This window comes from Gadus macrocephalus, chromosome 4 (genome assembly GCF_031168955.1).
Source record: "Gadus macrocephalus chromosome 4, ASM3116895v1".
NCBI classification, from domain to species: domain Eukaryota; kingdom Metazoa; phylum Chordata; class Actinopteri; order Gadiformes; family Gadidae; genus Gadus; species Gadus macrocephalus.
In genome coordinates this window covers 25,621,484-25,642,234 of record NC_082385.1, presented here as the reverse complement: position 1 = coordinate 25,642,234, position 20,751 = coordinate 25,621,484, and the positions used below count along the sequence as shown (strand labels likewise).

At 44.9% G+C, this 20,751-nt stretch overlaps 1 protein-coding gene and 2 long non-coding RNA genes across 5 annotated transcripts in view; 2 read left to right on the top strand and 1 right to left on the bottom strand.

The window, feature by feature from the left end:
* The window catches only part of LOC132456413 (beta-galactoside alpha-2,6-sialyltransferase 2-like), a 77,645-nt gene that overhangs the window by 30,897 nt on the left and 25,997 nt on the right, over positions 1–20,751 (bottom strand). For 2 of the 3 annotated variants that reach the window (XM_060050764.1, XM_060050766.1), the window contains exons 2-5: positions 15,956–16,112; positions 9,212–10,048; positions 8,185–8,282; positions 139–240 (exon numbers count right to left, since the gene is read on the bottom strand). In XM_060050764.1, coding sequence (XP_059906747.1) covers positions 139–240; positions 8,185–8,282; positions 9,212–9,938 — 927 coding nt within the window. In that variant the 5' untranslated portion in view covers positions 9,939–10,048; positions 15,956–16,112. The remainder of the gene's footprint in view (positions 1–138; positions 241–8,184; positions 8,283–9,211; positions 10,049–15,955; positions 16,113–20,751) is intronic. The other variant, XM_060050765.1, reaches the window with a different exon arrangement.
* LOC132456421 (uncharacterized) lies at positions 276–1,381 on the top strand. Its single transcript, XR_009525471.1, has 2 exons — positions 276–864; positions 1,056–1,381. It is a non-coding gene; the product is annotated as an uncharacterized LOC132456421 (long non-coding RNA).
* On the top strand, positions 17,984–19,133 carry LOC132456423 (uncharacterized). Its single transcript, XR_009525473.1, has 2 exons — positions 17,984–18,667; positions 18,719–19,133. It is a non-coding gene; the product is annotated as an uncharacterized LOC132456423 (long non-coding RNA).

The window sequence follows — 20,751 nt, the reverse complement described above, 5'->3', positions numbered from 1 at the left end:
ACCCTGCTCTTAGAAATCAGTGGATACATCGACCCAATGAGAAGAAAACACAGGAACCCAATCCGCAAGAGCATTTTTTGAACAACATTTACAAAGTGGATGCACAGTGCTGGAGTAAAGTGCAGCTTTTGGGCGTACCTCCGACAGGTTGAGGGAGTAGGGCGCTGGGTCCCAGGCCACCAGGGTCACGTTCTGGTACAGGAAGCTGGAGTTGAAGTGATGCTTGCGTAGGGCCATGATCTGGGTTCGGAGGGTCGGGGGTGGAGAGAGAAGAAGAGAGTTTCTGGGTTGGTGTTGATTAATCCATCTACACAGAACACAATGCTGTGGTGACCCCTCTAACACCATCTGATGAAGGTGTATATAAACCATGATCAAATAATTGTGTTTGGTTTTTCATTATAAATAGACGTTTCCAACTTTTACACTTAATAACTATGGTTGTGGGTCAATTGAAAAAGTGAATGTGTGTGTGTGTATCAGTGGCGGCTGGTAGTTTTTAAAGTGAGGGAGGAAGGACCACGCGCTTGGTTGCCATTGGCCTGCTTGCACTGTTGGTGTATGGTGGCATAAGAATGTGAGACTCAAGTTGTTTCAGGTTGTTTTGGTGAACTACAAAATAGTAGGGAGGGATAGTTATGTGAATAAATTTGATACAAAGCCACCAGTGGCATCACTGTAATTTGAAAGCTGGTGGGCAGCATGTCTTTGAAATGGACTACAAGGGCAGAAGGAAAGGATGCAAAGCCCATTAGTCAAATCAGGCCTACTCTTGATTTGTAAAAGTAAATAAAAAAATCTGGGCCTATTTTTGCCCTCAATGACTGAAGTTATTGGTTGTAATTTAGCTATGTTTATTTTCAGGTACAATTGTTTTAAGAAAAGACTGACCAAAACTGATGCCATTTAAAATGCATCATGCTCTGAATCATTCACCCTTTCCACAATATCAAACAGAACGGTCAGAGTGGCAAACTAGTAAAATAACGAGAACATTATTCTAGATTCAACCTGATGTATAGGCATGGTGCCTAGCAAGGAACGTTGCATAGCAGCACCAACGTGAACTTGACACGAGTCGTGGCGTTTGGTTGCCCTATCAAGATTTTTCACATCAGGGAAACCATAAACAGCCCACGTTGGAGATTTGCCATTATTCATTAGCAAACAGGGCCAGCAATACAGTCGATTGCTAGTAATGCTACCAGTAAGCCATGAGTACCTAGCAAACCATGTAGCACCCACAACACTGACGTTGCCATTACATTTGGTGATCTCGATTTTGCGAAGTGGTCTACCTTTTTCTTTGGTGGCTAACTTAGCACTGTAACTCAATGAATGGAATGCTTTGTGTAATTAAACATGAACAATGTCCTCTGTTTCCAATGTTTTTATTGTACACTTTATTCGCAAATGTTAGAATCTCGTTATCCTTCAGATGATTTCACCTGCTTTGCGTCTCTTAGACTGGGCGGCAATGCAGGCAGAGCCGGTTTGTTTTTTATCGACAGCGTTGCCAGATTGGGTAAATTTCCCGCCTAATTTTCCCAGTCTAAAGCGGTTAAAAGTAGCCCAATTGGGTGGGAAATCCACCCAATCTGGCAACACTACTCACCAGCCAGGGATCCTGCTGATTGGTTCATAGCAGAGCGCGACTAGATTTTTGCGCGAATCAGACGCCTGTAAGGTCACACCCACTCAGAGGAGGACTTTCCTCCTCTCTCCCATTGAAACCCATGTTATTCACCGGCCGCCAGTACTTCTGGGGAAATGAATGGGAGTCAACGGAGGCTGAGGGAGGACCTTCCTCCCTGAAGTAATTGTCAAAAGGCGATAGGGGGTGCTAATGTCCCTTTACCCAGGGAAACGAACATTATATATTCAAAGGCATTAAAGTAGTCATATTTAAGGGCATTAATTCATTACAGTAGTCTGGGCAATCTACATTTTTTATTCTCAACAATGTTAAGGAGGATCTTCCTCCCTCTCCTCAATGGAGAAGCCTCCACTGGTGTGTATGTGTATTTGTATGTGTGTGTGTGTGTGTGTGTGTGTGTATGGACATCTGAAAAACACATCTCTCCCTTTTTCAATGAGAAACAGAGACAGACAGACAGACGATGACATGATGACACATATTTATAAATCATAAACGCTTGCTCTTACCTATAAACATTTATAATAAATAACCAAACAAATACAGCCTGTTGTCTAAAATCACAGTCCAATGGCGAGCCCATGGCTACACGCTGAGTGCCATCAAATAGTATTCATTTCAGGCTTGACTGCAATCACTCATATTCATTCAGAAAAATTATGCACTGATGCATTTTGGGTTTGGGGTTCACGTTGTGAGTGTCGCCTGAAACATATACACAGTGGCGTGAAGTGATTTATCTCTACTGCTCACATGACAGTAGTTGAATTACGTTTTTGTGTCTCAAAAACAAAAAAAAAGATTTTCCAGCAAATGTATGTATTTTAATCGGTAGTGATTGAGCCACTGGCCCGCTGATAAACACCCTTTGCTTTCAAGGTCAAGTTTATGCATTTGATAAATAAACCCCTTTTCTCTAATAATGTTTCCTACCATATAATTTCTGTGGACATTATGCGCTATGGCTTTGGCTATAGGCCTACACTTGAATACACTTAAATAATTCATTCATCTGTCAAGGCAGTAGCTCGTTGTATAAACATTTTAAATGGATATGAATTAATGAGTTTGACGCAAACCAAATTAGTTAACTTGTGTAATGTGATAACTAATTAATCAAAAGTCATGCTTCCAAGGGACCAATGTATATACATTTATTGGTCAGAGCGCATACCCAATCGTAGCACATTGTACTGGTGGGGAAACACGCCAGCATCTGGCAAAAAATAATCTGCCTGCTGCTCCCTGAAAAGGGCCGGTTTTGGTGAGAGTCGGGAAGATATCGGATGACTCGCGAAAGGAGATCATCAAACTTTGGCGCTGACATCCGAAAATACTGGAAATGCCTCTCCACGTCCAGGCTTCGCATTGGAAGCACCAGAAAAACAAATTCCCCATCCTGATCTCGTGTGGTATTTAAAGGGCGCACATACCACCGCCTAACTCTGCGCTTCATCACTCTTCCTCCGTAGCCACTTTCATCGGAATGACACCTGGAATGTCACCCGCGATGACACCGGTGACTCTGCTGCCACCCATGGCGTGAGTGGTGTATTGCATGTCATGCATTTCCCACGCCGTTCACGTATGCTGTGTAGACCTTGAAAGGAAGCGCGTCGCTCGCGTCACTCGCGTCGTTTACGTGCGTTGCTCGCGTTGACTATGTAACGGCCCTTACTCTTCGGGAGACAAAGTTGAAACTGAGGACCTACACTGGTGAGCCTGTCCCCGCGTTAGGAGTTGTGGATGTAACAGTGGAACATAGCACGCAGAAAAATACTCTTCCACTGTACATCATTCAAGGAAACCATCCAGCTCTACTAGGCCGCAGGTGGCTGGAAAAGCTCAGACTTAACTGGCAAGAAGTGTTTCAGGTCAGTGATGGTGACACATGTCACTTAAAGAAGATCTTGGAAAAACACTGCAAAGTGAGAACTCGGCAGCATGAAAGACATTACGGTTAAGCTCACAGTTAAACCAGGGACCACACCAAGGTGTCTCAAAGCTAGACCTGTCCCATATGCCATCAAACCCAAAGTAGAAAAAGAACTAGACAGATTAGTCAAAAGTGGGGTCACGGAACCAGTGAGCACAAGTGAATGGGCTACACCAATTGTTCCAGTAATGAAAAAGGACGGATATTAAAGTAACAGTGAACCCTTTTAAGATTACTGAGTAGTATCCTTTACCCCTCATAGACAACCTCTTTGCTGGTTTGGCTGGAGGGAAGAAGTTTAACAAAATAGACTTATGTAATGCATATCTAGAGATGCACGTGGATCCAGAGTCACAGGAGCTACTTACCGTGGTAACACACAAAGGCCTCGACAAATACCGGCGGCTCCCTTTTGGGATCACATCTGCTCCAGCACTGTTCCAAAGAGCAATGGACCAAATTCTGAGTGGGCTACTGGGGGTGCAGTGCTACCTGGATGACCTGCTTATCACAGGACCAGATGAAGAGTCACACTTAAGGAACCTGCATGCTACATTAAAAAGGTTGGAGGAATATGGTCTGAGGGTCAGGAAACAAGTGTGAGTTTTTCCAACCTTCCGTCGAGTACCTGGGACGTAATGGATAGCACAGGACTTCACAAGGCACCATCAAAGGTGAAGGCTATTGTGGACGCTCCATTCCCAAAGAATGTGAGCCAGTTGAGATCATTTCTTGGCCTGCTGACATACTATGCAACGTTTTCGCCTGACCTTTCAAATAGACTGAAGTCACTAGATGAGCTCCTAAACAAAACCAAGACATGGAAGTGGACAGACAAATGTGAGGCAGCTTTCAAAGATGTGAAAACAACTCTCTCACAATCAGAGGCTCTCACCCACTTTGACCCCACATTGCCACTTCAAGTAGCATGTGATGCCTCACCCTATGGTGTTGGTGCAGTGGTGTCACACATCATGCCATCAGGAAAAGAAAGACCGATTGTCTTTGCATCAAGGCCACTGAGCAAGGCAGAATCCAATTATGCACAGATTGAGCGGGAAGCATATCTATAGTGTTTGTAGTGAAGAAATTCCATCAGTATCTTTTTCTGGAGAAAATTCACTCTACTAACGGACCACAGGCCTCTCACCTCTATTTTTGGTCCTCACAGTGGCCTCCCGTCCCTGGCAGCTAGCCGTATGCAGCGATGGGCCCTGCTACTGTCAGCCCACCAGTATGAAATCCAGAACAGGAAGTCGGACCTGCATGACAATGCTGACGGACTCTCGAGGCTTCCGCTACTGGTCGCGCACGCTGAGCCAACGCAAGCAGAGATCTTCTACTTAAAAGATTTGACTGCTGCTCCGGTAACCTCAGCTCATGTGAAGAAACACATGCGCACTGACCCGGTCATGTCTGAGGTTCTGGATATGGTCACTTGTGGGAGGGGAGGAGAGATGTCACCAAGGTTAAAGCGTTACCTGGTGAGGAAAAACGAGCTGTTAGTCCAGTCTGGATGCCTGTTGTGGGCTATCGGGTCATCATTCCGCCGCCATTGAGAGAGAAAGTGCTCGACGAGTTCCATTCAGGACACTGTGGTGTGGTGCGAATGAAAGAAATTGCATGCAGTTATTTCTGGCAGAGAGATTTCTACAGACAATGAAGCAGGCTCTAAGGTCCTCTCAAAGTCCCCAGTCCCTCAACGGGCTCCTCAAAGCATTCCTGTTGTCATACCGGAACACACCTCATGCCCTCCCTCAGCTATGCTCAACAGACAATTCTGCACCCGACTCAACCTACTGAGACCTAAAAAGACAAAAGAGGTTGTACACCTTAACGAGAGAGCTCAATTGGAGCGACGACGCAAAGCAAAGCTTCAGAGTTTTACACCCAGAGACAGGACTCTCGCCTGGAACTAGAGAAAAGGTGTGAAGTGGATACCGGTGACAGTTGTGGCACAAACAGGTCCTGTGTCATACACGGTGGAAACCAATGACCAACTCGTTTGGAAGAGACACCTCGATCAACTGCTCCACACTACTGGTCGCCAGGACGGCTCACTTGAGCCCATTGTTCCGGAGCTGGTGGCCTGCCCTGAACCGTTTCCATCAACCGAAGAACCGCTGCAACAACCTTTGGAGATGAACACTGTTCCAGACAGACCTTCGCTGACTGGCTCTGACCCCAGACAACCTGTCCCCGAAACCTGGGTCCATGGCATCCTCACTTCAAGAAAAAGCGATAGACTTACCTACAGGTCATACTTACCCCAAAAGAAACAGACGACCTCCTGATAGACTGTCATTGTAGTTTAGAGACTAACCCTCAACATTGGGGCAAAATAATCCCCAGGGTTTAGTCTGGGAATTGAGGTTGTCTACCCTCTTTCCCTAGTTCAGGCTTTGGTTCCATAATAATTTTTTGAACGTTACTTTGGAAAGGCAGATACTTTGTTTTAGAGAGAATACTGAGGCAGTGAAATGTTTTTGATTTTGTAAGGTTACATCAGAGGTAAAGGGGGAGGGATATGTTGTGTATTGCCTGTTTAAGTTATTCCCTACTGGGACGCGGTCACGCCCTCTCTTATGCTACGTGCTGACGTTGTTGTATGTGCCTTCTCTGAGTTCAATACTAAAGCAGTGCATATCAAATGCTCACGATCTTCGGTCCTTATTAGTTGTTGTACTGAGTATGATATCCTAGTATACAATAACTGGGATCACTGACAACAATTGACATTTACATTTAGGGCATTTAGCAGACGCCTTTATCCAAAGGGGACTGACAATGGTTCACACACACTTATGCACACAATTTATGCTTGTCGCCCATAGGTATCGCCAGAACAACCTCAGAAATCTTTGAGATTGCTAATTTAAGTCATTGGTACTGAATTTAGAAGTAACCTACTTATTATTTACTACTTATCTAATCACAGTAACTGTACTTTTTCCAGTATTTTGAGGGCACCCAAACTTTATGATATGACTTTTTATGATTCAACTTTTCGGAATGACCCACATTTTTGTCAACTCTCCGTCTCCGTTTCATGAAACCCAATAGATTCAGATTTGACGTGAGCAGCATGCTTCTCGTTACTCTTACTAAACAGTCAGTACCCATCCCCCTACGCTAGAAATAGAGCGTGAGACTGTGCGACATCACACGCTATAAAGTACACGGCAGTTAGACTGAGGGGTAAACTAAAGATACCCCTCAGGCTAGCTGGCACCAAGCCAGAAATGTGATGAGGGCATGAATGGGTTGTAACACTTTCAGGCTTCTGTTATTAGGTTCTGTGTGTGTGTGTGTGTGTGTGTGTGTGTGTGTGTGTGTGTGTGTGTGTGTGTGTGTGTGTGTGTGTGTGTGAGTGAGTGAGTGAGTGAGTGAGTGAGTGAGTGAGTGAGTGAGTGAGTGAGTGAGTGAGTGAGTGAGTGAGTGAGTGAGTGAGTGAGTGAGTGAGTGAGTGAGTGAGTGAGTGTGTGTGTGTGTGCAAACAAGCGAGTGTGGCCGTGTATTGGAATGATGTGCATAACCAACAGGACTATGAGTATGTGTATCAGTGTGTGTGTGTGTGTGTGTGTGTGTGTGTGTGTGTGTGTGTGTGTGTGTGTGTGTGTGTGTGTGTGTTTGTGTGTGTGCGTGTGTGTGTGTGTGTGTGCATATATGTGTGTTATATGATGTGGGCAGGAGGAGGGACGGCGCTAGGAACACTGTATTTTACCGGTAGCCATTAAGTCCTTTGGATATAATTACTCAGTAATTACTACATGTCTTAGCCAAGAATATGGTTGTTTGTACAAAACGTTCAAATAAGTTCATTGTATCACTACTCAATGAGTGCTTCACCAGTAAGTAATACCATTGAAGTACAGATGAGATGACCCTGTGATACATATTTGGCTGAGCTTTGCAGCTATATGTCTCCCTCTAGTGGTAAGAAACAGCCATCTCTTGACCATAAGGCCATGAGGGCTCCTGCTCTCTCATCCCGAGTTGAGAGACATTTTTAACAGAGGTCTTATCGTTGGACTAACAAAGGTGTCGCCCATGACATGAATCATAGGTCTGCTCTTTTAATGTAGGACCGCAGAGTCGCTCACCAGCTTCCGCAAGAGACTCAAGACACACATGTTCAAAGTTCACCTGGACTCTGCATAGCTACTCTCCTTACTCCCCCCCCGCCCCTTCTCCTCCATTACTCTACTAAAAACACCCCTCTTACGCACATATGTTGTATGTTGTTCGTCCTGGCACTTAGAAAAATATTATTTAGCATTGTGCAGCACCTTATCCTAGCTATCTTTGTTGTGTACAGAGTTGTGGTTGGCCTAGCAATTGTGCTTGGCACTTACAATTGCGGATCAATCACAGCCCTCGCTGCTGCGTCAACTCGACGCAAGGTCAAACATATTGGGAGCCGCACTTCAGCCCCTTGCAGGTGATGCAAGGAGGACCATAACTAAGCCTTAAGGGTCATCAGATGCTAAGTAAATGAGAAATGTGACAAAGTGAAGGAAGAGAAATTGAAGAAAGAAAAAGCGAAGAAGGACAGTGAGGAGGGATTATCAATGGTACTCCATTCTCTCACCTGAGAGTTGATGAGGCGGATGGTGGTCTTGTTTCCAACGTCCCTCTCATAGCCCTTTGTGGGCGCTGCGTTGAAGCGTAGCACTGCATCATGGGAATCTGAGCCACGGGCAAAAGAAGTTGAGTTTTTGAGTGGCACTGTCTCGTTACTTACAAGCGTAACATACTGTAAGCATTGCTTAGCTCTACAAATTTACGTTATTTTTGTCGGTTTTGTGGTCGTTCTTTCTTTTTCTAAACAATTCATGGTAGGAAATAATTATTGTAACATAGACCTACCTTCTCCTTCATCATTATCTATAGGTACAGGCCATCCATCTGCAAACTAAAGATCAAAAGGTATTTTTCTTTTTAAGGGCACTTTATGGTTCCACTTTCACGCAACGCAAGTGGGTTACGGACCCCTTACGTTCTTGCGGACCCTCCTTGCGTCCACCGCAAGGGTCGGACTTGCGCTTCCCAAAATTTGCAACCTTCCGTCGAGGCGACGCAGCAACAAGGGCTGTGATTGGTCCGCTTACTAAAACCCGATGCAGAACCATAAACACCATAAACAAGTGTCGGCGTGGTCACTGCGTTACGGGAATGTGCAACCATAAAAAGGCCTTAAAGGCTGAATCTGCTTACCACTAGATGGCCGTACACTAATCTAGAACTACAATTTAATTACGACTGTTTTAAAAGTTGTCACCTTGAAACCCTATCAGTGTGTCAGTCATGCTCATTTCCAACAGGTTACCTTTTTCTGTTGGCTTCGCACACACACACACACACACACACACACACACACACACACACACACACACACACACACACATTACTCCGAACAACTATTTCTTAGATATGCCCACACACGCACACAAATGTATTACTCCACATTCCATATAACTCCACATAAGATTAGCTTACAAACATGCACACACACAGACTCAACGATATTTGAATATAAGAAGATGAACCATTGGAGCTCCTCAAAACAATAAATGAACAAAAAACACAAAATAAACCACAAAACCAAACAAGCGTACCGATCTCCTCCCCCAGGGAAGAGTTCAAAATGGCGCCCGCCGACATGACCACCGCGCACGTTTTGAAATCTGACCCCATCGCTGCGGGCGCCAGGGGTCTTCTGGGCACCAAGCGGGACCAGCCGAGGCCGGCGAACGGTTGCTGGCTGCCGTCTAAAGTCCCAAGGCGCGCCTCGCTTTGAAGCTGGCAGTGCAGTTCCGGGCTACTCCTTGACCCCCGCCCCCGGCGCGCCTGGAGGGCCACCTGGTGCTTGTTTGCGCTCAGGTAGTTCATGCGTTCCAGCTGCAGGCTGGGGCTGAGGATGCTGTACGAGGCAGAGCCATGCCACAGCCTCTGCACCAACCCCCTGCGTCTCAAGTTAAAGCCGGCCACGCCGCAGCGCTCCTGCGCGGCTTGCGTCGAGCGGATCCCCCTCGTCCTCTTCTGCCAGCTCGGCTTCCCCTCCTCCTTCAGCTGCTGCTTCTCTCTGCGCCTGCTCCTTCCCTCCTCCTCCTCCACCTCCTCACCACCCCCCTCCAGGCCCCCCTCATCCCGGGGGTCCAGCGCTGAGCCCTGCGGCGTGTCGGGCACCTCCCCCGAGCCGGTGGTCCCGGGGGTGAGGGTGAGGGAGACTCTGAGCTTGCCCCACGCCACCGCCTCTGGCCCCTTGTCCAGGGAGAGGGACAGTAGGAAGAGGAGGAGCCAGGCCAGCAGGGCCGCCAGCAGCAGCTTCCTCCTCGGCTTCATGTCAGCCTGTGCCCGCGCTGGCCCGTGCTCGACCTACCGCCTTGCTCTCTTGGGGCAGGGGTCACCAGGGGTGAGGGGAGGGAGGGACAATCAGAGGCAGCGGGCAGGGCCTATAGCAGAGACACAATTGGACAGGGTTGACAAATCAGGCACCGGGAAGATAACCCTGATTATGATGTGCTTGGATTATTACATTACTTTCCTATAGCACATTTGGGAAAACTTGTATACATTACACAGATAAACATTTCCCAGAGGCTATTTTAATGGAATAGATTAGCTCATGGTTTGTCATTTCCTAATGTGCGTGTGTGTGTGTGTGTGTGTGTGTGTGTGTGTGTGTGTGTGTGGCGTGCATGCCCTCATGTGGGCCAGTGTGCACATAATTGTGTGTGTGTGTGTGTGTGTGTGTCCATCGCTGTGAGTGTTTGACCACCTGATTGCCTGTTTGTCTGCACACTCTCATGTGTGTGTGTGCCTGTGTGTGTGTTTGTTTTAAAGATGAGATCTTTAATGAATAACCACAGCCGAGAACTTCCCTTTAATCAGACCATGGACGAAAGGAAGTGCAATTACTGGACCGTTCATAATCTTAACTGTGTGTGTGTGTGTGTGTGTGTGTGTGTGTGTGTGTGTGTGTGTGTGTGTGTGTGTGTGTGTGTGTGTGTGTGTGTGTGTGTGTGCGTGCGTGTCGGGACATTCCGACATGAAACTGACATATACAGCATACTGCTGCTGTAGTGGCGTCTCAAAACAAACACAGATCTCAAGTTTGAATGGATATCATTGTTTAATTTAGAAAGTCACTGGATATTCAACAGAAGTTGACGCTCTGACACATAGCGATCTGACGAATTAACAAGGCCATATTAGTTCCATGTGTCTAGCGTTTATCTGCCCAGGATACTGTGGTGCAGCAGCACTACTCTCTATGGCATTCGTCTGTCAATATCTCTCCAAAAGAGACAAATTACAAAGCAGACTGCCCTAAACAATAGCCTATCTAAAACGCCATTAACCATGATACGTCACACGTTGCATAATGTCCGTAATGGATGATAAACTCCGTTTAGAATTGTATACTGTAGATCTACAACAGTAAACAGCGGGCAGATAACAGCGAGCCCAGTAGCGCTCCGGTGTGTGAGTTTAACGCACATTGAATGTTTATAATCATGGTTAAACTTAGTTACCATATGTGTACATTGCTGGAAACTATCGCTGACATTTAATAAAAACGAGTGCACAAATCGTACTCGTGGAGACGTTGACCGAATCTATGGAAGAAGGGCACTTTTGTCCTATTTACTATTATTATTATATAGGTCATAAGTATTTAAAACCATGTCATGGTCTGTCGGTTTCCTTGTCTTGTTTTGTTGTGTTTCCTGTTTTACTTTGGTCTTGTTTCTCCCCATGTCCGGTCAAGTTTCCCTCCTGTGTGATTACTGCTCCCTCCACTAATGTGTTTCAGCTGTTACTCGTTGCGTTCCTCCTGTGTGTGTTTGGTATTTAGGCCACGTTTATACGTAGCAGGGTATTTATAGAAACGAATATTTCCCCCCCTCCGTTTTCAAAAATAACATTGTGCACACAACATCGTTTTCAAAAAAGTTGTTGTTTACATCAAAACGGATAAATACGCCGTTGGGACATTATAACTATGCCAAACCTATGGGCGGCAGTGTAGGGAGAAGGATAAAGCCATGCAAGCCAATCAGAATCCTCAGAATCAACAACAACGAATAACACGAGCGTCTTCCTGTAACAAACTGTAAACGTAGGGCGCACATATGACGTTAAGCATTTCCTGGCGCATAATGTGACGTTTCAGAACCTAAAACCCCCGTTTCTACCCATTGACACGACAACACGTAACCAGCGTTTTTTAGAAATCTCCACTTTGGCCGGAGTTTTTAGAAATGATCGTTTTCTGTGACAAAAACAGCGTTTTCGTGTAAATGAGAGGCCAAACCGTGTGAAAATATCTGCGTTTTCCCTTTGGGTAAACGGGGCCTTAAACCCTTCATTTGTTCCTGGTCGGATCATTTTAGTTTGTGGTGAGTTGTGTCCCTGTGTTACCCGTGTTCCTTGCCTTTTGCGTTAATAAATTATCCTTTTATTGAACTGTCTGCTATTGGGTCCTACCTGCCTGCCTGCCACCCGCTAACCGTGAAAGAATGATCCGACCATCATTGGACCCAGCGGACGCTCTTTTTGTTGGAGGCTGTGTTGGGGCGTACGTGCAGCGCTGTCGCTTCAAGGCCCGGGTTGGAGGGTGCCTTACGGACTATCAGAGGTTGGTGAGTTTGGAGTGCCATCCGGTTCAACATTTCTCTCTAGCCCCTGAGCTAACTCGGGTCCCCGAGCCCTGTCCGGTGCCTGAACCCTGCTCCTTCCCGAGGGTGCCCCTCTTCCAGATCTTCCAGACCTTTCAGAAGGGGTCCGCCCTCTACCTTGCCTTCCAGAGGGGTCCCGCCTTCTAAACCTTCCAGAAGGGGCCCGCCCTCTACCTTGCCTTCCAGAGGCGTCCCCCCTTCTAAACCTTCCAGAAGGGGCCCTCTACCTTGCCTTCCAGAGGGGTCCCGCCTTCTAAACCTTCCAGAAGGGGCCCGCCCTCTACCTTCCCTTCCAGAGGGGTTCCGCCCTCCAAACCTTCCAGACCTTCCAGAAGGGGCCCGCCCTCTACCTCGCCTTCCTCCAGAGGGGACCCGCCCTCTACCTCGCCTTCGTCTTCGCCGATGCCGGCCCCCTGTGGGTCTTTGCCATTGCAGGCCTCCAGGATTGCAGGCCTCCAGATTTTTTTTTTGCTTCCTTCCTCCTGGCACCCCCCCACCCACCCACCCACCCACCCACCATATTTGGGTTTGACTTTCTTTTTTTTGCATGTCGTGGGTCACCTGGTAGTCGACCCTTAAGGGGGGGGTACTGTCATGGTCTGTCGGTTTCCTTGTCTTGTTTTGGTGTGTTTCCTGTTTTACTTTGGTATCTCTGTCTTGTTTCTCCCCATGTCGGTCAAGTTTCCCACCTGTGTGATTACTGCTCCCTCCCCTAATGTGTTTCAGCTGTTACTCATTGCGTGCCCTGTGTGTTTGGTATTCAAGCCCTTTTCTTTCCTTTGTTTCTTGTAGGATCATGTTAGTTTGTGGTGAGTTGTGTGTTACCGGTGTTACCGGTGTTACCCGTGTCACCCGTGTTCTTAGTGTTCCTTGCCTTTTGCGTTAATAAATTATCCTTTTATTGAACTGTCTGCTATTGGGTCCTACCTGCCTGCCTGCCACCCACTAACCGTGACAAACCGGCAAATTGCAAATTAGACACACAGCTGCTGCTCAGCTTTTTTGTATTTTTTATATATTTTTATATTTGATATCCCGTGTGGTATACTTTCATATAACATATACATCAGAGATGTCAGGAAGGTATTAAGGTATGAAGAAATTTTACCGCCCAAGCCTTACGCCGGGATTCCACTGCACGCGTTACGGCCGTGTTAAGGCCTAAACACACCGGCGCCGAAGCGGCGCGTCAACAAGTCTGCCCCCATTATTCCGGATGTACAAGCCGCGCGGCAGGGTTCCGCGCCACGCCGCCCAACTAGTCTTCAAGCCAATGTTCTATTCCTTAGCGTCGCCGCCCCTGAAAAAGCGCTTTTTAAAAGCTGGTTCGTATATCCCGGGTCCCGTAGGCACCTCCATATCTACTCCACACCACTGGATGTCGCCCTCTTTCGTTTGTGAGAAACAATTACGAGAATGGACGATGAGAGACTGGTCGTCGAGGTGGAAAAATATGTAGAATTGTGTGACCAAAGTTCCCGTCATTACAAAGACAACTCCAAAAAGGACATTGCCTGGCGAGTAGGGTTGCCGTGGTATACGGTATTACCGGTGTTGAGGCCAACACCGATTACTCGGTGTTGCACACCGGCAACACCGAGTTTGTTTTTTTGTTTTTTTTAAGTAATAAAAAACAAATTCAGTAAAAATTAATAATATAATTATAATCAAGAAAATGAAAATGTGTAGAATAGGCCACAGTTCTGCTCTGTGCGGGAGAATTGTCGCGCCGAGAATTGATGTGCTTCCTTACAAGACCAGTAACCATAGCAACGCCGGTAAACAAACCCGAGTAGCCCAATCCCTACGTGAGCTCCCCGCGCTACGGCCATCCGGAGGCGCACAGAGCTTTTGGCCGTGATATTATGATGTATAAAATTTAGAGCTGTCAGTTAAACGCGTTATTAACGGGCGTTAACGCAAACCAATTTTAACGGCGTTAAAAAAATTATCGCGCGATTAACGCAATTATTTTATTAAAAAATATATATATATTTTTTTTTTCTTTGGCTCAAAACAAAGAAGCAGTAGCCTGACTGCTATGTTCAAATGACATTTGTTCAAAGCAGTCGTTTAATTGCACTATAGGCTCTTTTTTTGTATCGTCCTGTTTTGATCAGTATATGCCAATGTTGTTATCAATAAAAAATCATTTGCACAAGGCAAGCCGATGCACTTCACCATGTTGATAAGAGAATTAAAATGAGAAGAATTATGGGACAAAAAAATCAAGGGATATTTAGCATAGAAAAGGAATTTGCGATTAATCGTGAGTTAACTATGACATTAATGCGATTAATCACGATTCAATATTTTAATCGCTTGACAGCTCTAATAAAATTATATTATACTATTATATATAGAACGTTATAAGACGCCGAGAATTGGCGCGCCGCCAGCCACTGTCACCGAGTGTGAGAGGAGAGTTGACGGAGATGATGGCGGTTGACCCCATAGTTTAAAAGTTAATACCGTTTACGCCGGTAATACCGGTGTTGACACAAGCGTATTACTCGGTGTGAAAATGTCCACACCGCGGCAACCCTACTGGTGAGCCATAGCTCTGGAGATTGGCTCTTCAGGTGACAAATCAACAATGGGGGACTAAGTACCCAAACCATTATCCATAATGGGAAATAGACAAAATCAAGTCACATAAAATCACACCACGTAGGTAGAAACCAGATTACTTGTAATATATCATTTTTTATTTAAGGCAAGTCAACTTAATCTATATAGCACTTTTCATACATGAAGCAGACTCAATGTGCTTCAAATAGAAATACAATAAATATACAATACAATAAAATAGATAGGCTAAGCAAAAGAAAACACAGGCAAAGTTAAAAAAAATGGATTGTCATGTATTAAATGTCTCTTTGGTATCAGATCATGTATTAACTGTCTCTCTGGGTTGAAGGAAAAATAACATTAAGTGTCTCGAGCACTCAAATAAAATAGACTGGCTACAGAGTCCAGCACAGCAATAACATCACTGTATTTTTCCAGAGGGATAAAAAAAAAGTATATGCAAAAGAGTATTTATACCAGAGAGGGATAATAACTAAATTATAGGTCATCATGACTAGGCTACACCATACGGTTCTGCCATTAAATATTGGCGGTGCCTCTCAAGATCTGCACGGAGCTCCTGGACCAGATTGTGGCATAGCCCCTGTTCTTGTCTCCGTTCATTGATGGGGTGCAACCAAACCCTTCGTCTTCTTCTTGCCAGCCTACGGTGCAGCAGAAGAAGGGCAGCCACCCTCTGTCAGGCAACATTCTGGCTGCATACATGTAAATGTGTGGCTATGTTAAGGCTATATAGCTGGATAGATAGATAGCTACTTTATTGGTCCCAATGGGGACCAATAAAGCCATCCAGTAGCTCAATAAATGCACCAAAAAAATGGCCTTAAAAGGTGACTGCACTATATACTAAAAAGGCTTAATAGAAGGTCCTGCACTTATGGAGATTGTTGATGCAGTAGATGAATAATTGCACAATATAAAATAAATAAGAAATGACAGTAATAAAAACGATAAAGTGCCCTACAAACTAAGTTGGTAGATCTGCTGCTTGAAAACATACTTTCACTGCGCAGATTATACATTTTTCAAATTATTCAGCGAAAAAAGATGGAAAATAAATAAACTAGGCTACAATAGGCTACTCACCCATTGCGTTTCGTCTCTTTGTTGCGGTTGATCGACAGGTGACTTCCTGATTTTAAAATGCAGCGCGACCGTCGCGCCGCTTCCAGTTGGTGCTAGGGGCGGCTTTTGACACACGTGAAATGCGCGCCGCTACGTGTCGGCGCCGGTGTGTTAAGGCCTTGAGAGGAAAGCAAAGATGGCTGCGCCAGCAAAGAGATGTATTTTCTTTGTTTTTCCACCACGTTGGTCAATTGAATGTAGATTTTAAATACTCTTACACACTTGATTACATTGCTGCTTTAATCCAGTCACAGTTTATGCATTGCACTGTCTTGCTGTGCGTGCAATACAATGTTAAGTTGTGTTTGTTTTCGAGCTGGTTTGCTAAAGAGGCTCATGTAGCTTACATAAACAATGACTAGCCAATGACTTACAAAGACAAACGGGAAGTGCTACAAGCAAGGAAACCACTCGTGCGTACCATGAGTCAGTTATGTTAAAGGCCCACTATGCAACTTTTTTAGCCAAAATTACATTAAGTATGCAGGTTGAGAGTTATGCTGATGGTTCTGCATCCATTTCTGGGTCGATTGGTGGGTGTGTCATTTACCCATGTCGCCTCTCCAGTGAAAAAGCGCATATGCAACTTGCTCTGTTTGGACCGACACAATCCGGATGTGACGCAGCGGATATCCTCGAAAATGTAGTCAGATTGTAGTTTCGAAAATGCTTTATGGCACAGACACACACCCAAACATGGCACCGGCTAGATATAAACAGCCAGTTGCGAGGCAATTGTTGCATTCATCATGGATAAATCGACTGATATGGGACCCAAGAGGCGACCGTCGGTGGAACAAAAGAAGAATGGACCAGAAAAGAGATCAGACACGAGTGAAAGGGGAACTATGCAACTTTTTGGCTTGATTTACCTTAATATAACAGGCTAAGAGTCATTGCGATGGTTCTATTATACATTTTTGTTCGATTGTTCGTTGTTTCGACTCACCCTTGCGCATCTTGGCGGAGAAAAGGAATATGTTTCTGCCGGCGACCCGCCGCCCACTCTCGCGGGAGTCTCGGGTCTCGCGAAGTAACAAATTGCTTTACGGCACAGACCCCCAAACATGCAACCGGCTCTATATAAACACAAGTCACTAAGGGATTGTTATATTCATCATAGATCAGCCGACTAAAAAGAGACAGAGAAACCCAATGTCGGAGGAACAGAAGAAGAGAAAAGGGAGACTGACCGGCAGAGAGGCCAGACACGAGTAAACGTTGGGCAAGCTTTTCAGGAATAGCGTGAACTGAAAGAAAAAGAAGACTGCAAATCAGACGCCGACTCGGCCGTGTTGCTTTTGAAATTGAAAGTACCCTTGGGTGGCCTTTGTCTTCGTGGTATTCTTGATGTTGATAATGTGGTAGAAATTAACCTTACATTCTATGTTAAACTATGATTATTATTAGGCCTACATATCATATATATACTTTAATGGTGGAGAAGAGCTGATCACCTTTAACCTAGATGTTGTGTGCCGTGTGACACCAGTGAGTGGGTCCAGGACATTCTCACCTGATGGGCCATGTGACGCATCAGTCAGAGAGTCCAGTCTACTCCCATTTTGATGTACTCTCTGAAGACAATGCTTACATTCACACATCTGCATCATCTCTGTTTGTATAAGGATAATATATGTTCTAAGGTCACATTGGGATTCAGAAGACATAGGGGTATGCTGACATCCACACAGTATGACCCTGATGGGAAATTCTATATTTGATGAAAGTCCAACTTTGTATTGTGTAAAATTCGGGGATATAAGGAGCTGTCTGGGATTCATTCAGTAGTGTGTATTCGAGGATACCATTCGGCTTTGTTGTCTCTCGTTTGCGGGTGGCAATAAACTCTTCATCTATACCTGGACTCCCCGATTCCTCTTGCTTATAGCTAGTTGAAGTGAATTAGATAAGTTGTTATTATTAATGCTACAACATTTGGCGTCACGACCAGAACTGAGGAACAGAGACAGCCCGGCTGCTGGACGGGGCACGAGCGGATCACACAACCCTAGAGCTCGTCAATTTATTGGTAAGTTGTCTTACCACAAATTAATACGGTTGTTTGATCTGTTCCTGTCCCGTCTGGAAGCTCTGCTGCAGGTAAAGCGTCTCTTCAGTCCAACGAATCAAATTAATCATTGAAGAGAGATTGGGGAGCTCCAGCGAGAGATAGAGTGTGCGCGCGCACAGCCATAGACGCTCTGTTGTTATGATTAACTAACAAGCGGTTTGTGGTTCTAAATTGATACAAAATTGTTAGAATTATTTTTGATAGGTAGGCCTACTATAAAGTCCTGTGGCTGTGTTCTACGGGAACAAATTAGTGTCAAAATTCCAATAGAGCAAGCGCAGGTCCGCAGGTCGAATGAGTGCGCACTTGTTGGATTTCTGAGGCCCCAACTGAAATTGGTTTGGGTCTTCTATAAAGTCCTGCGACTGTTATCTGGGGGAACGAATTAGTGTCAAAGTTCCAGTATAGGTATAGCAGCGCAGGTCCGTGGGTCGAATGAGTACGTACCTGTTGGACTTTTTGAAATCACATCTGGAGTTATTATTTTATTTTGCATTTAAAAGACGAGTTAAGTGAGTTCCAGTCTTTTATTTTGCATTTATTGACGAGTGAGTGAGTTCCAGTCTTTTTTCATTAAAAGACGAGTGAGTGAGTTACGAGTGAGTGAGTTCCAGTCTTTTTTCATTAAAAGACGAGTGAGTGAGTTCCAGTCTTTTTTCATTAAAAGACGAGTGAGTGAGTTCCAGTCAGTATCTTATGCAAACAAATTCGGCCGTTTTTTCGATACACTATTGAACGTGGTATAAACAGTTTCCTTCTGTATTTAAATTGTGTTGGATTAAGTTGCCTCGGAGGCTTTTACAATCCGTTTTTTTAGTTTATCCTGTCATTAAGACAGTCAGAGAAATAAATAACTTGTCTGGAACAAGTGGGCGAAACTTTATCTAGAGGTGTGTTCTCTTAGCCTGTGGCCAGAAAGGGTGGGGGCCTAGGAGCAGAGTGCATCTAAAAACAGCTGGGACGCAGATCCCAATCGATAGAGAGGGAGAGAGGGAGAGAGAGAGAGAGAGAGAGAGAGAGAGAGAGAGAGAGAGAGAGAGAGAGAGAGAGAGAGAGAGAGAGAGAGAGAGAGAGAGAGAGAGAGAGAGAGAGAGCAACGCACGGGGGAAGTGCACATTTGTAATAAATAATAAAAACATTTAGACTAACGAGTTGAATAATCTCAAATAAATTGTATTAAAAATAGTGTTTATACACCTAGAGAGAATATGAATATAGTAAAGACGGCTGCGGAGATTTTGAGTAGAGACCGTCTATTGCTCAAAGGTGAGATGAAAAAGATCTCTGAGAGATGGAGGAAAGAAAAGGTAACAGCTGGAGAAATAACAAATAAAGATTTGAAAACTGAGCCATTATCCCGAAGGCTCAGTCACCACCGTATAACACAGGATTGTATCCACTGGTAACAGGCACGGTAGATATTAAAGGGGAGGTCGAAGTGAATGCAGAAAATAAGGGAGAGTTTCTGGGACAGACACAAGGGGGGGGGGCAAAGTCCAGCAGCATTAAATCATTACAGAGCCCCCTAAGCGCTCGAGTTACATGAGAAGCATGGTAGATCGCATGAGGTGAGAAGAACACCCGACACGTCATCAGGAAAATTCACCAAAACTATAGGTTTCTCGGGACACACACAGTCAATACCTATTACAGCTCCAAGGATGACAATCGGAGAATTCTTATTTTCAGAGTAAGTGAGTGAGTGAGTGAGTGAGTGAGAAAGAGGGAGAGAGAGAGAATGGATTTGCATTGTGCTGAATAGATTACATTTGTAAGAACCACCACTGGGATCGGTGACTCTGTGGTTCTGTGTGTCGCGACAACCTTTGAGACTCTCCATAGCGTCGTGGTACCATGTGATATGAATCAATAGAACTTGGTACACAGAGCAATTGGTGAAACATTGTGTTGGTTCAGAGGGATACAGCATGTTGGGTAAGGGAGAGGATTGAGAGGATTCTGGATGTGATGAGTTTAATGTAAAGGACACAGAGAGAGAGATGGTAGGGCCCAACCCAGAGGTGAGAAATCAATGGAGAGCCCAGTATCGAAGTATTAGAACTACATGGTAATCACAGGTTTTAAGGGTAATTATCTAGACTCCATAAAATGAACAATTGGCGTTTAATGTTGTCAATAACATGCACACCGCTCGTCCACAGAAGTCCAGGGGGCTACCAGCGCTGGGGATTCTTATTAGAAGAATTCAGGGTAAACACAGTTGCACTCCTCAAAAGAGGAGCTCAGCTTACCCAAACCTTGGACTCCGCAGTGGATAGGTGGATGTTGTTTTGGTGTTTGGACCTGACGAGGTCTAGGTGCCAAGATAACAACACAAATAAAATATTTACTAAAGAATTACGATAATAACAGACATTTATTAAAAGTGGTCGTACAATCTAGAAATAATAATTGGCAATACTTGAAAATTAGACTAAATGAGTATGATGAAATATTATTCAAATTTATGAATTCATGTTATCCACAATGACAAATGTCATTTAAAATTAAATAAGTAAAATACAATAAAAAAGGGTGTGTGTTTGAGCCTGCTCTCGTGTGTGTGTTAGGGCCACAGAGGCAGGGGAGAATGCTCTCCTACTTAGTGTGATGGAATACACGAAGGGGTACCAAAAGCTTACTTCAGACAAAACAACAGGTAGAATATAATAAGATTAGATCG